Source organism: Manis javanica, chromosome 3, assembly GCF_040802235.1.
Source record: "Manis javanica isolate MJ-LG chromosome 3, MJ_LKY, whole genome shotgun sequence".
In the NCBI taxonomy this organism is placed as follows: Eukaryota; Metazoa; Chordata; class Mammalia; order Pholidota; family Manidae; genus Manis; species Manis javanica.
In genome coordinates, this window is record NC_133158.1 from 947,616 (window position 1) to 965,435 (window position 17,820).

At 48.5% G+C, this 17,820-nt stretch overlaps 1 protein-coding gene across 3 annotated transcripts in view; it reads right to left on the minus strand.

The window, feature by feature from the left end:
• PRKAR2A (protein kinase cAMP-dependent type II regulatory subunit alpha) overlaps positions 1-17,820 on the minus strand; it is a 63,174-nt gene that overhangs the window by 16,797 nt on the left and 28,557 nt on the right. For all 3 annotated transcript variants that reach the window (XM_073230577.1, XM_073230578.1, XM_073230579.1), the window contains exons 3-6: positions 12,931-12,983; positions 10,259-10,342; positions 6,115-6,221; positions 2,743-2,896 (exon numbers count right to left, since the gene is read on the minus strand). In XM_073230577.1, the coding sequence (XP_073086678.1) occupies positions 2,743-2,896; positions 6,115-6,221; positions 10,259-10,342; positions 12,931-12,983 (398 nt within the window). The remainder of the gene's footprint in view (positions 1-2,742; positions 2,897-6,114; positions 6,222-10,258; positions 10,343-12,930; positions 12,984-17,820) is intronic.

Below are 17,820 nucleotides of genomic sequence, written 5' to 3' on the forward strand. Positions count from 1 at the left end.
TCTGCCCCACTCCCCCTGCCTTCCTGTGGGTTACACTTGAACACTTTTTAGAATTCCATTTAGATTCATAGAGCTTCTGAGCACATCTCTTTGTGCAAGTTATTTTAGTGGCTGCTCTGGGGAGTGTGTTTATATGTGTTCATCATCACAGTCCAGTGATGCCAACATTTTAGCAGTGCGGGCAACGTGTCAAAGCTTTTCGTCCATTCACACACCCCTTTCCTCTGCCCCCTTCAGAGTCTGTCTTAGCTGTCTTCTCTGTGGACACTGAGAACCACACCCGACAGCGGTACAGCTTCGCTTCAGCCATCTAGCGATTCAGAAAACTCAAGGAGTTTCATGTGCGCGTCTACCCATGTATTCACGTCCGTTCCTGATGTTCAGAATGTCCTTCCCGAGTCCCTTCCTGCTGTGCCGAGAGCTTCTTTCGGCAGTTTTAAGGTGGGTCCGCTGGTGACCGAGCCTCAGTCCTCCCACCCGAGCACCTTCCTTCCCAGGACATCCTCACGGGGTAGAATTCTGCCTTCACGGCTCTTTTCTTCTGGCCTCCCGAGCAAGAAACCCAGCCATTCAAGGTCTCGTTCATCTACAGGGGATGCCTTGTCTCTCTAGCTGCTTCCAGACTTTTCTCTGTCTTTAGTTTCCTGAAGTTTGATTATGTGTGGATTTCTTTGAGTCTATCCAGTTTGGAGTGCCCTCAGCTTCTGGAATGTCTAAGCTTACTTTCACTAACTTTGGGAATTTTTCAGCTGTTACTTATCTGAGTAACGTCTTAGCCCCACCCTTTCCGGGGACTCTGCTGACACAAACACCGCCTTTGGCCACAAGGCAGGCTCTCCTCACCTCACCGCCTGTTCCCTTTCCGTCCTTCAGCTGGGGGTTCCCGCGGCTCCAGCTTCAGGCTCACGGATTCTTTCTGCTTTTTCTGCTGCTTACCCCATCCAGTGACTTCCTGTTTTGGTTGTATTTCCAGTTCTGAAATTTCCATCTGGATATTCTGTCTTCTGTTTCTCCAAGTGGACCTTCTCTTTTTATTCACCTGTTTCAACTGCACTTGCAACTGCTTACGGTAGCGTTTCTATGACGGCTGCTGAAACATCCCCATCAGCCAGTCCGTGTCTGCTCCACCTTGGTGCTGGTATCTGTTACCATGTTTTCTCATTCAGGTTGAGGGTTTCCTGGTTCTTGATGTAACAAGTGATTTTCTATTGACTCCTAGACACTGTGGGCATTATGTTGTGAAAATCTGTGCCTGATTAGATCTTTTTGCGGGCAGTCACCCTGTTCAGGTATAGCATGTGCGTACACGTGGGAGTGCGAGCTCACCTACCCTCTGGACCCCACTGACTGGACCCTGGTGGGGAAAGCGGAGGGCTGGCTGGTAACACCACACTCCGCCTCGTTTTGCCTCTTTGCTGCTGGTAAGGCTGGGAGTCCAGATTCCTGGCAGCCCCCATGACATTGTTAGGGGTGGAAGCAATTTTCCAGAATCTGAAGGGAGTAGGGTGCTATCATCAAAAAGTTTTCTGTCCTGCGAGGCTGCCCTGTCCCTGGTCCTCTGGCTAACAGGGGCAGGCCTTTCTTGGGGTTGTTTTGCATGTACCTGTTGGTGGGTCTGGGTTGTGGCCTTCCCAGCACCCCATCTGGGATATGTGGGAAGCAACAGAAAGCACAGGCACTGGCGCGTCCCCTCAGGTCCTGAGAGCGGGCCAGTCTGCCCCTCCTCCCCATCTCTCAGGGTCTTCTGGTGCGTGTTTGTATGACATCCAGAGTTCTTAGCTTTAAGAGGGACGACTAGTGAGGAATGGGGCCACTGCTCCATGGCCTGGACAAGTATTTTAAAATACTTTAAGTGTATTTCCAAACTGCATGTATTTTCCCCCATCATTTATTGATCTATCAAATTTTTCAATCATGGTCCCCAAATGTCTGGTTTATTCCTAAGCCACTGTATGTTCCATCTCTCAGGAGCTCCCTTAATCCTACATCAATTGGGTCTTTAAAATGTTGTTTTATTGTATATAAACTGTATTTCAATGAATAAATAAAACGTAGTTTCATTTGAGGAACTATGTTGGTAATTCTATGGTATACGTTTAATTCTGCTCGCAAGACAAATGGAAACAAATTACCACAGATGACAACATTTTAAAGGTGAAGTTTTGAATCTGTAAATGAGGATGGTCATCTAGTTTGAGAAGGAAGGGAGCTAGACTCTGAAGGCTTGCTGCTACAGGAAGCAAGGTGGTCACGCAGAGAGGACTGGGGCCGCGGCTCTGCCCGACGTCCTGGGAGCGTGGCCACCAGCCTCCTTCGGCCTCTGAGCCCAGTGGGTGTGTCGGAAAGTCCCAATAAATCGTGGATGTTGGACATGGAGAGAAGCTGGTCCTGGGACAGCCAGAGATGGAAAGCGGCAGAGCTTTCGAAGACAGTTATTTCTCTAGGCTGTTCTTGTACAGTGAGTCACCTCCTCCTACTTGTTTGGCAAAAGCATACACAGAAAATGCAGCAAGGGCTGACAACTGCAAGGTCATGCGTCCTAGTCTTTCCCCTGTGATTTGGAGTAAATGCTTTGCTGACATTGTTTTAGAGAAATGGAGAAACACATTGGTAAAGGACCTTCTATGACGTCTTTCAATAACTGGCCATTAGCCATAGTGTGAACTAATGGCCCAAGGACAGAGACCCAGAAGGAAGGGGAGCTAACGCTGTGCTACGGGAGGGGGCTCACTCCCTACTCACCAGTCCCCACAGGGAGCCTTCCGAGGTGGCGACAATGGTTGCAGCCCTCGGGGTGTTGTACATCAGGGCCAGCTCTCCGAAGCTGCCGTGGCTGTCGTACTGGCCGACACAGCGCGTCTGACTGTCCTTAGTTACTAAGATGTCATAGGTCCCCCTGAAGCAGAACAAGAAACAATTCCATTTATCACTTACAGTAATACATTTAAGAACTGGCAGGTTCTTAATGTGACAGGAGGTGCATATGATATAAAACGTTCCAGGGGATTGCCAGATTTTTGCTAGCATATTGAAATACAGTGGATTCCTGCATTGCGACCCTGTATTCTGTGGCCTTGCTAAACTCACTTATCAGTTCCAGTAGTTTCTTTGTAGCTCTCTAGGGACTTGCTAGTGGATCATGTCATGTGCAAGGGAAGACAGTTTTATGTCTTCCTTCCTAAACTGTATGCCGTCCGCTTTTTCTTTTCCTTCTTTCTCCTCGGCCTCATTGCACTGGCTGGGACCTACATACAACACTGAGCAGAAGTCCTGAGGGCAGACATTCCTGTCTTGTTCTTGATCTTAAGGGAAAAGCCACCAATCTTCCACCATTAAATATGATGTTAGCTGGAGGTTTTTTATAAATGCTTTTAATCAGATTGGAGAAAAGTCCCTTCTAGTCTTAGTTTGCAGGGAACTTCTATTGCGAAAAGGTGTTGAATTTTGTCAAATGCTTTTCCTGCAGGTATTGAAATGATTGAGTTTTCTTTTGTAGCCTGTTGAAAACTAGGATGTAGACCTGATTAAAATAAAGAAACCAAAAGATGCAATTTCCTATTTTATCGACTGGCATGACGATGGCTAAAGCACTTGGAGAAATAGCTACTTTCAACACACCACTGAGGCAAACATAAATGCTTCAAAGTTTCTGCAAGATAATTAACAACACAAATCCCCTAAAGAGACCCTGTGACCAGCAGTACAGCTCCTGAAGGACGTCACCAAAGACACCAAAAAGCATTTAACTGCAGGGATATTCAATGGGTGATTTCACAGCAAAAGTTACAATTAAATCTGCTAACTGTGGGTAAGCCAAATATACATGTGCATTCACATCATGCAGTCAGTATAAATGATGGCAGAAAAATACTGCATCCCATGGCAACCTAAAAATAGAGTTTAAAAATCAGGTCATACAACAATGTATGGCCCAACACAAAAAGCATAGATTTGTAAGTGTAATGCAGAGTCGACTCCATTTTTTGATGTCTGACCGTCAGCAGCTTTCCCCGCAGTCCTCGCCTTCTGTCTCAGGCCCGGGAAGGCCGGAAGGAGAGCCTGGGTGCTCCTCCTGCCGCGCTCACGGGGAATTCGAACGGCACAAGCGCCGGCCCAGACACGAGCGCCCTCACCCCAGCCCCGCTTCCAGTCACCACCAATTCCAAGCCAGTGACCCTTCCCTGCCGTCTCAAGTCACTTCTGGACCTGGTGGGAACCTACACTGCTCTCCCTAATAAGCCTCGTCATGTGAGTAATACACGTTTTCACACCCTGTGTGTGTGTGCGTGCGGTAGCATCAGTCTTGACATCTGAACCACACCTGGGGTAATGAAGCTGACCAAAGCAGTAAAGCACAGGGGAAAATGGAGGCACACACTCTGGTACTGAAATGATGGCTAAATTGTTCTGAAAATTTCCTACAGCCTCCACCGGTCTGATAAAATCACTAAGTGTCATATGTCATGCAAGAGGCAAAGAATAAAACCAATCACCAAAGTGTCCGTGACCGGCACCAACCCCGCTGCCCCAACTCGGGAGCCAACCACACTAAGCCTGGCAGACAAGGCAGAAGGGCAGAGGTCACAAGCATGGGACAGAATTCGGAGTGAATTCTCTTGCGTGTTTTTGGTCTCTCCTCCAGGAGCCGCGAGCTACTTTTTTTGGGAATGACACAAACTATTTCAGGCAGCCAGAAAACACAGTCTTTCTTAACCTCTCCCACTTAGGTCTTCCTCCAAATAATGGGACATATTTTTATCATTGTTGTTACCACCATATTTGTAATAATTATCTATTTAAGGGTCTTTCTCTCCATTAGATCATGAGTTTTTTGAGGCCAGGAACCCTGTCTTTCTACCTAAATGACAGTATTCCCAATTGGTTCATAACTACCTTCACTGCATACAAAAGAGAATCCCTCTCGTTTACACAGGTAACAGATCTTCCCCTCGGCAGATGGGCATTTCAACACCTGAGCTAATGTGTGTGCGGGCAGATGCATGTTTCCTGAGTGTTGGCACCTGCTGGCTCGTGTCTTGTGCGAGAGCGCACTGCCGAGGTGGAGGCAGGACTGAAAGACAGGACTGTGTAGGAAGCATGAGCAGAACAGACAAGAGTGAGACAGTCTTTAAGAAGGAGTTACTTGTATCCTCTTTATTCTTTACATAAAACGCGTCTTCTAGCTGTGGTACTGTGTCCCGGGCGCCAAGGGCCCGAAGCCGCAAGGAGTGAGAGGTTCTCTGACTGAGAGCCTGAAGGGGCCAAGGCTGGCGGGGCACGAGGCCCGACAGGCGCAGCGGCTCCTGGTTAGGACCAGGGGATGCTCGGCATCGGGGGGCAGCGGGGAGGGCAAGCACAGCCTGCACAGCAGTCGGGAGTGCCACGCAAACGTTCACTTCGGCTTCTCACGGCTGTTCTGTGCTTACACGCATGTTCCTGAGGGACGCACACTGCAGTGTCACAGAAGAAGGGACATGGAGCCTGTGGCCCCCTGACCATGAAGCACCCGGGCTACACCACCAGCCGGGGGAATCTGGGATTACGGGAGCTTCCTGCACTATTCATGTGACATTTCTATAACTCTGCAGTTACATCAAAAGAAAAAATTGGAAAAAATGGAAGGTATGGGGGGAAGCTCCATCTTACTGGTCTTAAGCTCTGCAGGTGCCCCTTTTCAGGCGGTCAGAAGGATCCCACTGGATGACTAAGAGCTCAGGAGGTCAGGACACTAAGGTGAGCAGGTCAATTTCATGTCTCCAGAGCCAGCAGAGGGCAGGGGCGAGGGGTGGGGGTGCTGTGTTCATGTGTACAATTAGGCTGGGACCAAAGGGTCCTGATGACAGTACAGTGTCACAAGTATTCAGAAAATCAGTTCACGGGAAGACTGGCAAATACATGTTTGTAAAGCACATCTTGCCTAATTGCAAAGGAGACTTTCTGCCGTGACGGTGGCAACCCAGGACAGCAGCAGACAGAAGGGGCTGGCTGTGGGACGCTTGTTCGCTGGGCCCCATGTCCCCTCAGGGCTGGACAAAGCCCAGGGTGAAAAGCACTGTCCCTGCATCAAGGGCACCATTTCATGCCACTGCCCAGCTGCAAGGCTCTGCGTCCTACCGTTCTATGACATAGAAGTTGTCTCCATCGTCTCCTTGGTCAATGACATGCTCATCAACTTTGACTGTCCTTTCAAACATGGCATCGAGGACTTGAGAAAGCTGTTCCTGCAGGGCACACAAGAAGGAAGGATGGCTTTTACATTTGCTGAGAAAATGACTGCTCATCTAAGCTCACGACGGCCACATCAGACTGCCCCCCGACGTCTGGAAGCCTGTGGGCTGGCAGAAACAAATGCCTTCCTGTGACCATTCAGCTTCATGCCTCAGTGGACACAGCAGAGTTGCTAGGTTTTTCTGAGGCAGTATTATTTTGAAAAAATATCCCATAATTTATGCATTTAGGTATTTAAGCCATGGTTCCCATTATCCCATCCGTACCCACATGACTGCTGCGGGTCTTGATGGCTCTTTCAACATTTTATGTTTTTAGAAAAGCTAAAAACATAAAGGGCTGGACGGCCTCAGCGGGTGTCCCGTGCAGCAATGCAGCTGCTCCGACCAGCCACACATGCCACTGAACCTCTCTGAGTCTTTTTCTTCATATGTGAAAAAGGGCTTAAAAGTAGGCCCTGCTTTATCCATTTTTATGACTGACAGAGAAAAGTCTAAGGACACGACAGGTACCCACAAGTGACTCTGTTACGGGACAGCTAATATTGCTTCAGTCATTTACATACATGACTGACTTTACGGCGTTACCTGCCCCAACCAGAAGGTGACTTACAAGTAATGAAAACAAATCAACGCTATTAATTCTAGCAACACGGCAGTCTCAGCCCAGGACTGGCATCCCTCTTCGGGCAGGGAGACCAGGGACCATTTGGGGATGCTAAAGAACACCAGCTTCAGCTGGAAGAAAGGCTGCCTTTTTGTAGGAATGTGGCCTGAAACCTGGCAAGAAGTATTTCATGGCTGCCTGATTCCCCAGGATTTAGAGCTCTGTCAGTGTACCTGCCACCTACGATACTTGATTATCAAAGAGCGTCTCCTTCGTTCCATATCCCATGTAGGCTGACTAGTGAAAATACTTAACAGGAATTTTGTGCCATCCACATTCATGTGAAATGTGAGCCTGGTGCTGTCAGAAATGTCCTGTTTAAATACGGGTAACAAATTCAAATTCTCACGTACAATCCGGGCAAATGCGCACCTATACCGGGGGTGGGGGCTGTCCTCTGGCGGCCTTGCGTCCTGAGTGACTCTTCACGAGTACCACTGTCGGGACATACAGAGTAAGGTGTGGAGGGCATTCTAGGTTAACAGGGACTAAAATGACACAGTGACAACCAAAAGCAACATGTGACCGAGGACTGAGAAACGAAGCAAAAAGCTACAGGGCCTCTACTGAGAAAGTCGGAATATGGACTGTGCACCAGGTGATACTATTCCGCCAACGTTACATACTTGAACTTAACAAGGACACTGTGTTAATACAGATTATCCTTGTTCGTGGAAGTACATCTAAAGGTATTCAGTGACTAAGGGTCGCAATGTCTTAAATATATTCATAAATGACTCTCAGTCTGTAAGTACTCACGTGTGTGTATGTACACATGAAGGGGAGTGGATGTGGCAGAATGTGAGCTTGGTTGGTCTGGGTAAAGGGTGTGTGAATGCTCATGGTACTATTTTGATATTTCCGTAAACTTGAAATTTTAAAACAGAGATTTGGGAAATAAATTTTTAAAAATTGAAATAAATGCACTCATCAGAATGCTAAAATTTGAAAAGGTAGAAAATATCAAATGTTGGTAAGGATATGGAGTCACAGGGAATCTTATGTATTGTTGGAAAGAATGCAGGATGGTACAACTGCTTTGGAAAGGACTCAGCAGATTCTCATAAAATCAAACATACACCTACCCTGTGACTCACCAATTTTGCCCTCAGGCATTTTACTGAAGAGAAATGGGAAAAGTTCACAGAAAACAGAAAGAGCCGAACAAAACATCTATAGCATTATTCATAAGAGCTAAAAACGAGAGAAAGGCCAGGTAGCTGTTACCAGGAAAGCAGGTCGGAAACTGGCATCTGATGCTCGGTGGCCCTAAGACAGCGGGTATCACGGACCCCGGAGGGTGCTCCAGGGGGCACAGCCTGGCTTCTGAGGCAGCCTAGCCAAAAATGTGTAGCCACACCCCTACCCCAAGGAGCAGCAGGCAGCCCAGACTGGGTGCTTTCTGTAAGGCGAGCCGGTGCTCGTGTCCACGCGGGGCCCCCAGAGACAAGGGGTGCGTTAGCTGGCAGGGGTCCAGCAATGGGACTCCGGACTGGCTCCCAGCAGGCCGTGTCGGGCAAGGCCGGTGCTTTAATGACTGCGCAGAACAGCGCTTGCCTCTGGGCCTGGCTGTGTGCCGCGGTCACGCAACAGGCCGGTACCGGGTGGCCGAAAGAGGGCCGTGGGGGCACAAGGTTATTTCTGCAACTTTCCATGAGTCTGAAACTAGTTCACAAGAGTGAGGAAAGAACACGGGTGATGAAATGCACGCAACCTGGCCAAGTTCAAACAATGCCGCGTGGGGACCCGCACAGAGCACAGCTGCGGGACTTGCGCTGCAGGCAAGTCGCTTGCGGAATGGATCCAAGTGGTGCCGCCTCTGAGGCAGCGGGGAACTGATCGCCAAGCGGCAGGAGGGGACTACCTGTGGTGGAGGCGACCTTCTCTCCGGACTGGTGGGTTATGTAGGTGCACACACCTGTCAGACCGCAGGGAAGGCGCCTCACTGTATGCAAACTGAACTCTGGTTCATGATACTCATGCCCAAGTATTTCAGGGAAAGTATACAGTATCTGTGATTTATTCTGAAACACACCCCAAAACACGATGGGCTAATGCAGAGGCCAGCAAACAGCCGTCCCTTTCTGTATTACCAGAGCGCTGCCACACTGTTCACTGCATATGCAGGTGGCTGCTTCCCCGCGGCAGTGAGAGAGCTGAAGGGCTGAGACTCTCTGCCTGGCTCCACAGGGAGGCACGCGGGTGTGCGGCCCAATTTTAATGCTTGCGAGGAGCAAGGCAGTGGGTAAATGCATTTCAACCTCGTTGTATTTGAATACTTTTATGATAAAATGTTAGAAAAATATACTTAAACCTGAAATTCAGGTGTCATTTTGCAATGCTAAAACGGTGAGGTGGTATTCTCCGACACTAAGACGACTCTGAGTATTAGACTGACACAAAACGGCCCAGAATGTCTAACGGTATAAAATTTACAAGGGGCTTAGTCGCAGGAACGAAGGAGGCCCCGTACCACTGAGACAGACAGACAGGCCTCCCAGGGAAAACAGGTGACACAGACCCGTATTTCTCACAACCAGCCTCTCCTTGAGCACGTGGCCCTTTGTTTTAGTCAGCCTCAGACTAATGAAACTGAGTAAATTGCTGGCTATTTCTACAGCCACAGTTACCAAACAGACTCATTCACAGACACCAAGGGAAGGTCGATTCCGTTGACTGACAGATCACAAACTCATGTCTGACCGGCCAGACTCCCCGGGAAGACCACGGGGTGTCTCCAGAAGGCATCGGCAGCCGCTGCTAGGCGGCTCCACTCCTGCCTCTGCACGTTCTGGGCTTCTCCAGGGGGCCAAGCAACTCCATGCAGGGGGCTTCAGCGTGTGCCCCTCCAAGTAGAGAAGAACCAGGAAATTTGAAGATTCTCTGCCCTCAGGAGGTATCCTTGGCTCTCTGTTTCCATCCGGGGCCACCCTGTGTGCCCCGGTGCCTGAGGCCCTCATGAGAAATAACCACACGAGGTGTATGGCACCTGGGATCCGAGAAGCGTCACACTTCAGTGGGTTAACAGTTGCTGGTGAAGACAGATCACACCACATCTTTGCAGAAAGCTTGTGCAGCGTAAGTTCAGACCCTACAAATGAAGTCATGCAAGCCTGAGCACCTCCTTTTAACATGGTCCTCAAATGCTGTTGTCCTGAGAAGACGCTAAAGCAGTTCACAGAAATACTAAAAGTCGCCTGAAAAGCTCGCCATTGTTTTGGGTCAACACGATACAGACACTTGTAAGTAAAGTGAACCTGAAGTGTATTCTCCATATGGCTGTGGCTAAGATGCTAAAAGCTGTTTAAATGACAAGGAGGCAAAAAACAGAAGGACAAGAGTATTTTTAAAGAATCAATGTTACCTGATCAAGATTTTTGAAAAGGAGAATGTCTTTGCATGCCTCCTGAAGCCTGCATCTCTGCTGGTCAGTTTTAGGGTGAACCACCTGCCAATCCAAATAAAGGAGGGACATGTTTTAATTCCATTTAAAAATCTTACTTACTTACCAATCAGTATATTACTTTCTCTTAAAAATGGGAAAAATTTCGAGCATGTTAATGGTAACTTCAATCCTATACCAGTGTCGAGCAGTGCTCTTGCCGTGGGGGGCAGGCTCAGGGGAAGAGGACACACCTGGGGCCCAGCAGGGGCTGTGTGGCTGGCAGCCTCGTCGTTCAAGCAGAGGGTTTTAGATCTGCTTATTCAACAAATATTAGGCATCTACTGGTGCTAGAAACTGTCCTACCTCTGGGGACCCAGTAGTGACCACACAGAGAAAGGCCTGCTCCCACATTAGATAAATATGTTAGACTGTGGCAGAGCTTAAAGGGAAATCAAAGCAGGGAAGGGTGATAAAAAGTGCAAGTGGCCAGATGAGGCCCTGAGACAAGGTGACATCGGTGCAAAGATGCCCAGGAGGCAGGCAGAGCTGAGGGAGGGAGGGCAGCTGTTGGGCAGGAAGAGCGCCCCGGCTGGGGGTGGGGGTGTGGGAACAGCACACGTGGGAGATGATAGGGGTGTGGCGGGGGCCAAGGCAGGGCGAGGGGAAAAGGGCAGGAAGATGGCACTGTAGGTCACAGGTGGGCTGAGGGTCTGCCTAACGTCCCTGCAGGCCAGCTGCTGAGCCAAGGGCACGGCCCAGGAGAGCCACTCAATGGCCCAGTGAGGGAGCCGCAGTGGTGAAGAACTGCATGTGGGTATAAAAAATGAGAGGAGCTGGGGTGACCCTAAACATCTGGGCCTGACAGCTGGGCGGCGGGAGCAGCTAGGACTGGGCGGCCACCAGCCAGCTGCCCACTGCAGCCTCCGTGAGACAGCGAGGACCTCAGCGGCCACAGGACTAAAGGAGAGGGAGGACAGCGGTGTGCCTGTTGGGCACCCGAAGGCTGCTGCCGCCACCGCTGGGGTCACAGACAGCCTGCAAAAGCCCCCTGAGAACCCACGGTGCTGCCGCAGCCCGTCACTGCCACTGCAGCCCCCGCTGGGCTCCTCCTAGGGCCTCCTTCACCCCGAAGGAGGGACAGCACAATCTGGCAAAAGTAACAGACCGGAAAGTGTTAAGCATTTTAAGTTTGTGATACTAAAAAGTTAGTAAAAATATTGTTTTAACTTTGAAAAGTCATCAAGAATTTTACAATATCCAGAACAATAAATGTTAAAAACCTACCCGTTAAGATTCCTCAAGGGAGGAACAACCTAAGACAGGCACAGTTGCAGGGGGGCCATCAGGTGAGAATTTGGGGATCAACAGAGGTGAGGCTCAGAACCTCACCCCCCCTGCTTTGAGAGAAATCTTCTGCATCCGTGGATGTCTTGCTGCCCTTGTCTAGCCTGGATTAATACTTAGTCTACAGGCACACACCTGATCATCTACATTTGCCCTCTTACAGCACTAAATAATGTTTTCTACCTTTATTTTGCATCTGCCTACCACTTCAGCATTTTATTTAAAAAAATAATAAGGGAGAAATGTGGGATTCACATATAAATCAAGTATAAAAATCAAATGAATAATCATATCTGACTTGATTGTTTATAGTTCATGATGCGTGATCAAAACCGAAAGTTTCTGTGATGGCTGCCCTTGTACTGTTCACCATTTAAGAACTTACTCACTATGTAAGAACTTGTTCGTTATGCCTCAGAAGATTGGAGACTGTTGAGAATTAGGCTTGGGGTTGATTAATGATTGTGTATTGAGTCCCCTATACAGAATTTTATAGTCACACAATGGGCAGCATTTTACTGTTAGGCTCCTGAGATCTTTCACGCATACTCATTTTAAGGCATACTTAGAAGATCATTAAAGTTTCTTTCATAATAACATCAATCTTTTTAAAAATGAGGTTTCATATCTGCTTTTATGAAAGTAATTTATTAACTGTACTGAAGTCCAAAAACCTGTCTTTTTTTTTTTTTAAAGCACCTGGAAGTCAACTACATTCCCACCACAACCACTGTCAACATCTGGGATACATCCTTCCAGACATAATTCTTTGTACAAATGGATAAGTAAACAGATGGGCAGGTAGACATATTTTAATTTCATTTCATAAAATGCTCTGTAAAAGTGCCTCATATAATCACTGGACCATGTCATTAAGCATAGTCCTGAACCATCACGTCCAACGGCTGCAGGGCCTCTTGATGTGAATAAACTGTGTCTCAGCCCCTGGACATCCCCTTTTGGGTCATTCAGGTTGCTTCCGTTTTTCACTTACAACACTGCAGTGCTCTCCGAGGGTACCCTTAGGGAGGGTCTGCTGTCTGCTGGGGCTAGACAGACGCAGGTGGCACCACAGCCACTGGCCAGGTGGCAGGTGAGGCTCCAGCAGCTGCAGCCAGGCCCCCTGCTCACCACAACCTCAACTGATGTTACTTTCATTCTTAATGCCTGTCAGTCCGCTACATAAACAATGGCATCTTGGGGCTTTACTCTGTCCTTACATTTTAATCACCAGCATGGTTAGTTGGGGGTGTAGGGGATGGGGAGAAGGGAAGATGCCACCCCAGCACCTTTGCAGCAGCTCTTACCCTTGGGTCAGTATCTTCCTCTTCTTCATCAGGGTTATAGGTCTCAGCACAGACTAAATTTGGAGAGAAAAAAATACAGAGAAAAACGAGTAAAGCAGATGCAAGGTTTTATTGGAAAAATAGGAAGTGAACACCATTTCTTTTTATTCACTGTTTTCTAAAGCAGTAATGTGTTTTTTAATCCCTTCCTTCAGGTAACAAATATGTTAAGCACCTGCTAATGCCAGGCATTCTGTTAGGTGCTCAAAAGCCAGCCGTCTAGCAATTGGTAGTACCACATGGGCAACAGTGATACAAGATACCACCTAGTCCTGTGGTAGGTGGCAAGGACAGCAAGGGGGTCTTGTCTCTGCTGAGCTATGGAGCAGGGGTGGAAGACCACATGGTACAATGTGTGCAACATTAACACAGAAATGGCACGACTGTGAGAAGAATCAATTAAGATACGTAATCGTTATGTGCATGAGTGACTTAACTGTAAGAATCAACTTTAAACGAGACAGATACTACCTATCAGGTCCTGTTCCAGATACAGTATTTATATAAATACACAAACCTAAACCAAACTTCATTTTCTTTGTAGGTGACCTGTATCTGTGCCAGCACCTGCAAGGCTTGTCCTTCATGTAATTCAAAGATTTAGAAAATATTCACCAAACAATTGTTCATATTAGCAGAACAGCAGAAATGAAGAAAGCACCTTTGGAATAACACAGCCGTAAGGAGACTGAGGGGTGTCGGGCTGACAGATGGCACGTTCTGGGGAAAAACAAAGAACTAAGGGAAGAGGATACACAGTTATCATCCCTCCCAGGAGAAAGGACTTCCACAAGGAAGGAGAGCAAAGACTGGGGGAAATAAGTGGAAAAATGTGAGAATATGTACTATTGGCTTTGCCTATTTATTCTTCCAAAAGGAAACAGGAGGATACACCAGAAAGTAACAAAACTGTTTCCTAGAAGGTAGGCTGAAACAAAAGAGAAGGGATTGGAAGGGAATGAAACTTCTCTGACGAAACTCTGTACAGAGCCTTGACATGTAAGCCGTATTAAATGTTTTATATAGTTAACAAATTAAGTTAAATTGATAAGGACGGAGGGACCCCAACACTGAACACAAACAGAAACAAAGAAAAAATGAACGTGCCCGCATGTGGGATGGACGGAGTGGCCACAGGGACGGAGAGGAGATTCTATGGGGCTTCTGAACGTCCTGTGAGCGTCCCCGCGGGGGCGCCCCCACGCCAGGAGGGAACGGCTCCCGGCAGCACTACAGGCGTCCCAGAAGGCGATGAGCACCCTGCGCGAGCAGGTGCACATGCTGCGTTAGGACCGCAGATGGCAGCACGAGCTGTGGCTTGGAAATCTTAGCCCGAGGGTGAGAGGCAGAGGAGGGAATTATCTGCTGAATAACAAAGTCTGTGCGCATGGGAAAATCAGTGCTTGATGGGAAAGTTAATGTATCCCATGGGAAACAGTGTATAACAGAGCAGTCGGTGCACGGGGAGAGTGACTGTACTGTGGGAAAGTTAGTGTACCACAGGGAAGTTAGTGTGCCACAGGACCGTTAGTGTGCTGTGGAAAGTTAGCACACCCAGGGAAAATTAGTGTACTATGGGGAGGAGTTAGTGCACCACAGGAATGTTAGTGTGCTATGGGAAAACTAGTGTACCATGGGGCAGTTAGTGCACCACAGGGAAGTTAGCGTACCATGGGAATGTTGGTGGGCAGTGGGAAGTTAGTTGCAGGGGAAAATTTTCTTCTATGAAATCCTCAATTATCTGAGAGCCTGGGGTGCTGCCTCCCAGTCTCTGCCATCCCTGCTAATGAGAGAGCTAGCAGTAATGGGTCCCTCTGCATACCGCCCTAGTGCCTGGCACATGTAAGGATGTAGGCACTGCCAGCTGCCCCCTCTGCCTGTGTGCTGCTGTTCAACCACCGGGTCCCATGTGCTGCCCCAGCTCTTTCAGCAGCTGCCCTTTCTGCAAGCGCTCCCTCCCACACAGATCGGACCCTGAACCTGCACCTTGCTCCAGCCTTCTCTATGCATTTAGCTCCTGCCCACTGTGCCTAGTTTCCTTAAACGCTTTCTCGCTGAACCCCACTTCCCTTCTCATGGCTGCCTATGCTTTCCTTGGCTTTCCACTAGGAATTCACAGGGGCAATGATTTCTGCCCTCTGTAAGCACTGCTCCATGGACCCTGCTAATCTCTGTTCCTCCTTAACCTGCCAACTCCCCTCAGCCCCCTAAGATGGCCAGGGTTTATTTCTCTCTTGTTTGTGTGCAAGGGTTTAAATGGTTCTTGACTGTACACTCAGTTCATTGGTGTGGTGGCTAAAAATCCTACGTAACTACAACTAGGGGACAAGTTGACACATACACCTACCTACCTACCTGCCTACCCACCTATCTACCTACCTATTTATTTTGGGGTGGTGCTATTCCTCCTTTATTTTTTTAAACAAACAGAATGGTGTTTTTATTTAAGAATTCCAAGTTACAATAGAATTATGTTCAGATATTTTCTTTTACATTATTTATTTTCATTAATTATGTCCTACTAAGGTACATAAAATAAAACGCATAAATCTTAAGTGTGCAGCTCTATTAATTTTGTCACTTGGGTACACTCACGTGATCACTGCCCAGATCAAGAGATCCAACACTCACTGATTTTCTCTCCACCCCCGCCCCCCGCCCCTACCCTGACGGCAACCGCCTGCCTGTTCCCTGTGTCTCTCTGTGCTATCTGTCTGTCCGCTTTGCTTTCTCATACTGCTCTCAGTAACTCCAGGTTTCTCAGGGGCATTTGTTCAGTGCAGGCCTGGTCACTGTGTCCCAGCACCCCTTCCTCAGGCACTCTGGGCTGAGGCACCTGGGAAGCAGGAGTCCCTGCCCTTGGCCCTGCATGCTCTGTCTGTGTGCACCCCACCTCCTGGCCTCCAAGGCTCTGCCCGTCCAGCAGGGACCCAGTGCCTTTGAACAGAGGAGGAAGCCTAGAGAGAAGGGATACAGGGACACACTCCATCCTGCCTCTAAGACAGCAGCAGGGACGTGTAAAGGGCTGCCCAGGCCCAGGTGGCCAAGCCTGTGAGTGGCGATAGCTGGGTCCTACCCCACGCCGTGCTCCACACCGTCCCGTGTCCGTCCATGCAGAGCCCCAGTGTGTATCTCACATCTGTCCTCAAGATCAAGGCGGACACCCTTTTGGGCTCCTACGTGTCATTGCTGCCGCATTTTGCATCTCCACAGGTATCCTGGAGGAGGACTGCAGGCAGCTCGACAGACGCTGGTTATAACCGCAAGCATCCCTGCTCTGTGGTCCTGATTAATGTCGTCGTTATCAGCTGGTTTCCTAAACTAGAAATTTACAAATCATGGCCTCCTTCTTGCACCTCTTCTCCCACAAACACATCAAACTCCACACTGGGAATACCCTCATGTTTGACCTTTCCCAGTCTACTGACTGGTACTCCTCGGTCAGGACCTCACGTCTTCTTAGAAAAATTCATGGAAAACCCACACGTTGGGGACAGATGGGTACACGGGTTTCACTACACTAACTTCTGATCTGGGAGGGAGGCATTTTCACACTTGGCTCGCTTTTGTATTTTTAGACATCACCAAGACAGTGAATGTTACAGTTGTCACGTCTACTGTGGAGCACTAAGATTTAAACAAAAGTAGTTACTTTCATTAAAATCATTAGAATGTTTCTATTTGTGGAAAGACATGATGTCTTTATTTTTCAAAACTGATTTGAATATTTTCCCTTTTGAACTCCAGAGTCACTTCCCTTCGCCCTCTTCCTCTGTCTGCACCCAGCCTAATTCTTCCGATCCTGATCCCACATGGTTTCCTCGTTTCTATGAAGCCCACTTGTAAGGGTGTCTGGGAAGGCGGCCCCGTGTGGTCCTGCATACAAGGACGCAGGGAGCGGCAAGGCCCCGAGCCCATGTGAGCCCCATGCCAGCTCAGGAACTACACTTTGCATCGTGAGATGCTCACAACCAGTGAGAAGGCAGCACAGGCCGAGCCAGGGGCTCAGGGGACGCAGCCCTTGTGGGTCATCAGTCGGGAACATGAAACTGCACAAGGTCACAGCAGATTATCCAGCGTGACTTCTTCTTCCAAATTTTAATTGGTGTTTCCTTCAGCCAGAATTATGAATCATTAAAATGTGCTTGCTTGTGTCCACCCTGACTGGACCCCACATTGGGGTCCTAAGCAACAGATGGGGCGGCTACCGGTCCCACACAGGGTGCCCTCAGGGTTGTTCTGTGAGGCCTCTCTCTGGCCTGCAGACACTGGCCTTTCCTCTGTGACTGTGTGTGGGGAGGTCTCTGGGGGTCTCTTTGTCTCTTGTAAAGACACCAGTCCTACCAGACTAGGGACCCACTACTCTTACGACCTCATTTAACCATAATGCCTCTCTATTTCCAAATACAGTCACTCTGGGGGTCAGGGGCTCAACATATGAATTTGAGTCTGCGACACAAGGTTTCTATGTTAGTTTAAGCAGCACTTAGTAATATTTCAGCTGAAGGCAGCTATGGGTGGAAAATTGCCGAATTCCGTGAAGGGGATGTGAAGGGAAGAGTGCAGAGTCAGTGTGCAGGCACACTGCAGCATGTCAGCCCTAAGAGGCCGGGCAAGGGCACAGCTGCCATGAGAAGTGGGTCAGAGACTCCCTGCCAAGGTGGCATGATATCAACGACAAACTTCTGATGAACGTACTGTGACGCTTTAACATGTATTCGACAAATGAAAGGGGTTCTTTTTGGTTGAAGTGTTTTAAGTAATAGAATCAGATTAACATTTACAATTCAAAGACAATTAAGACTAATTTACGACTATTTCAAGAAGGCTGCCTTTGAGGACTTTATGAAC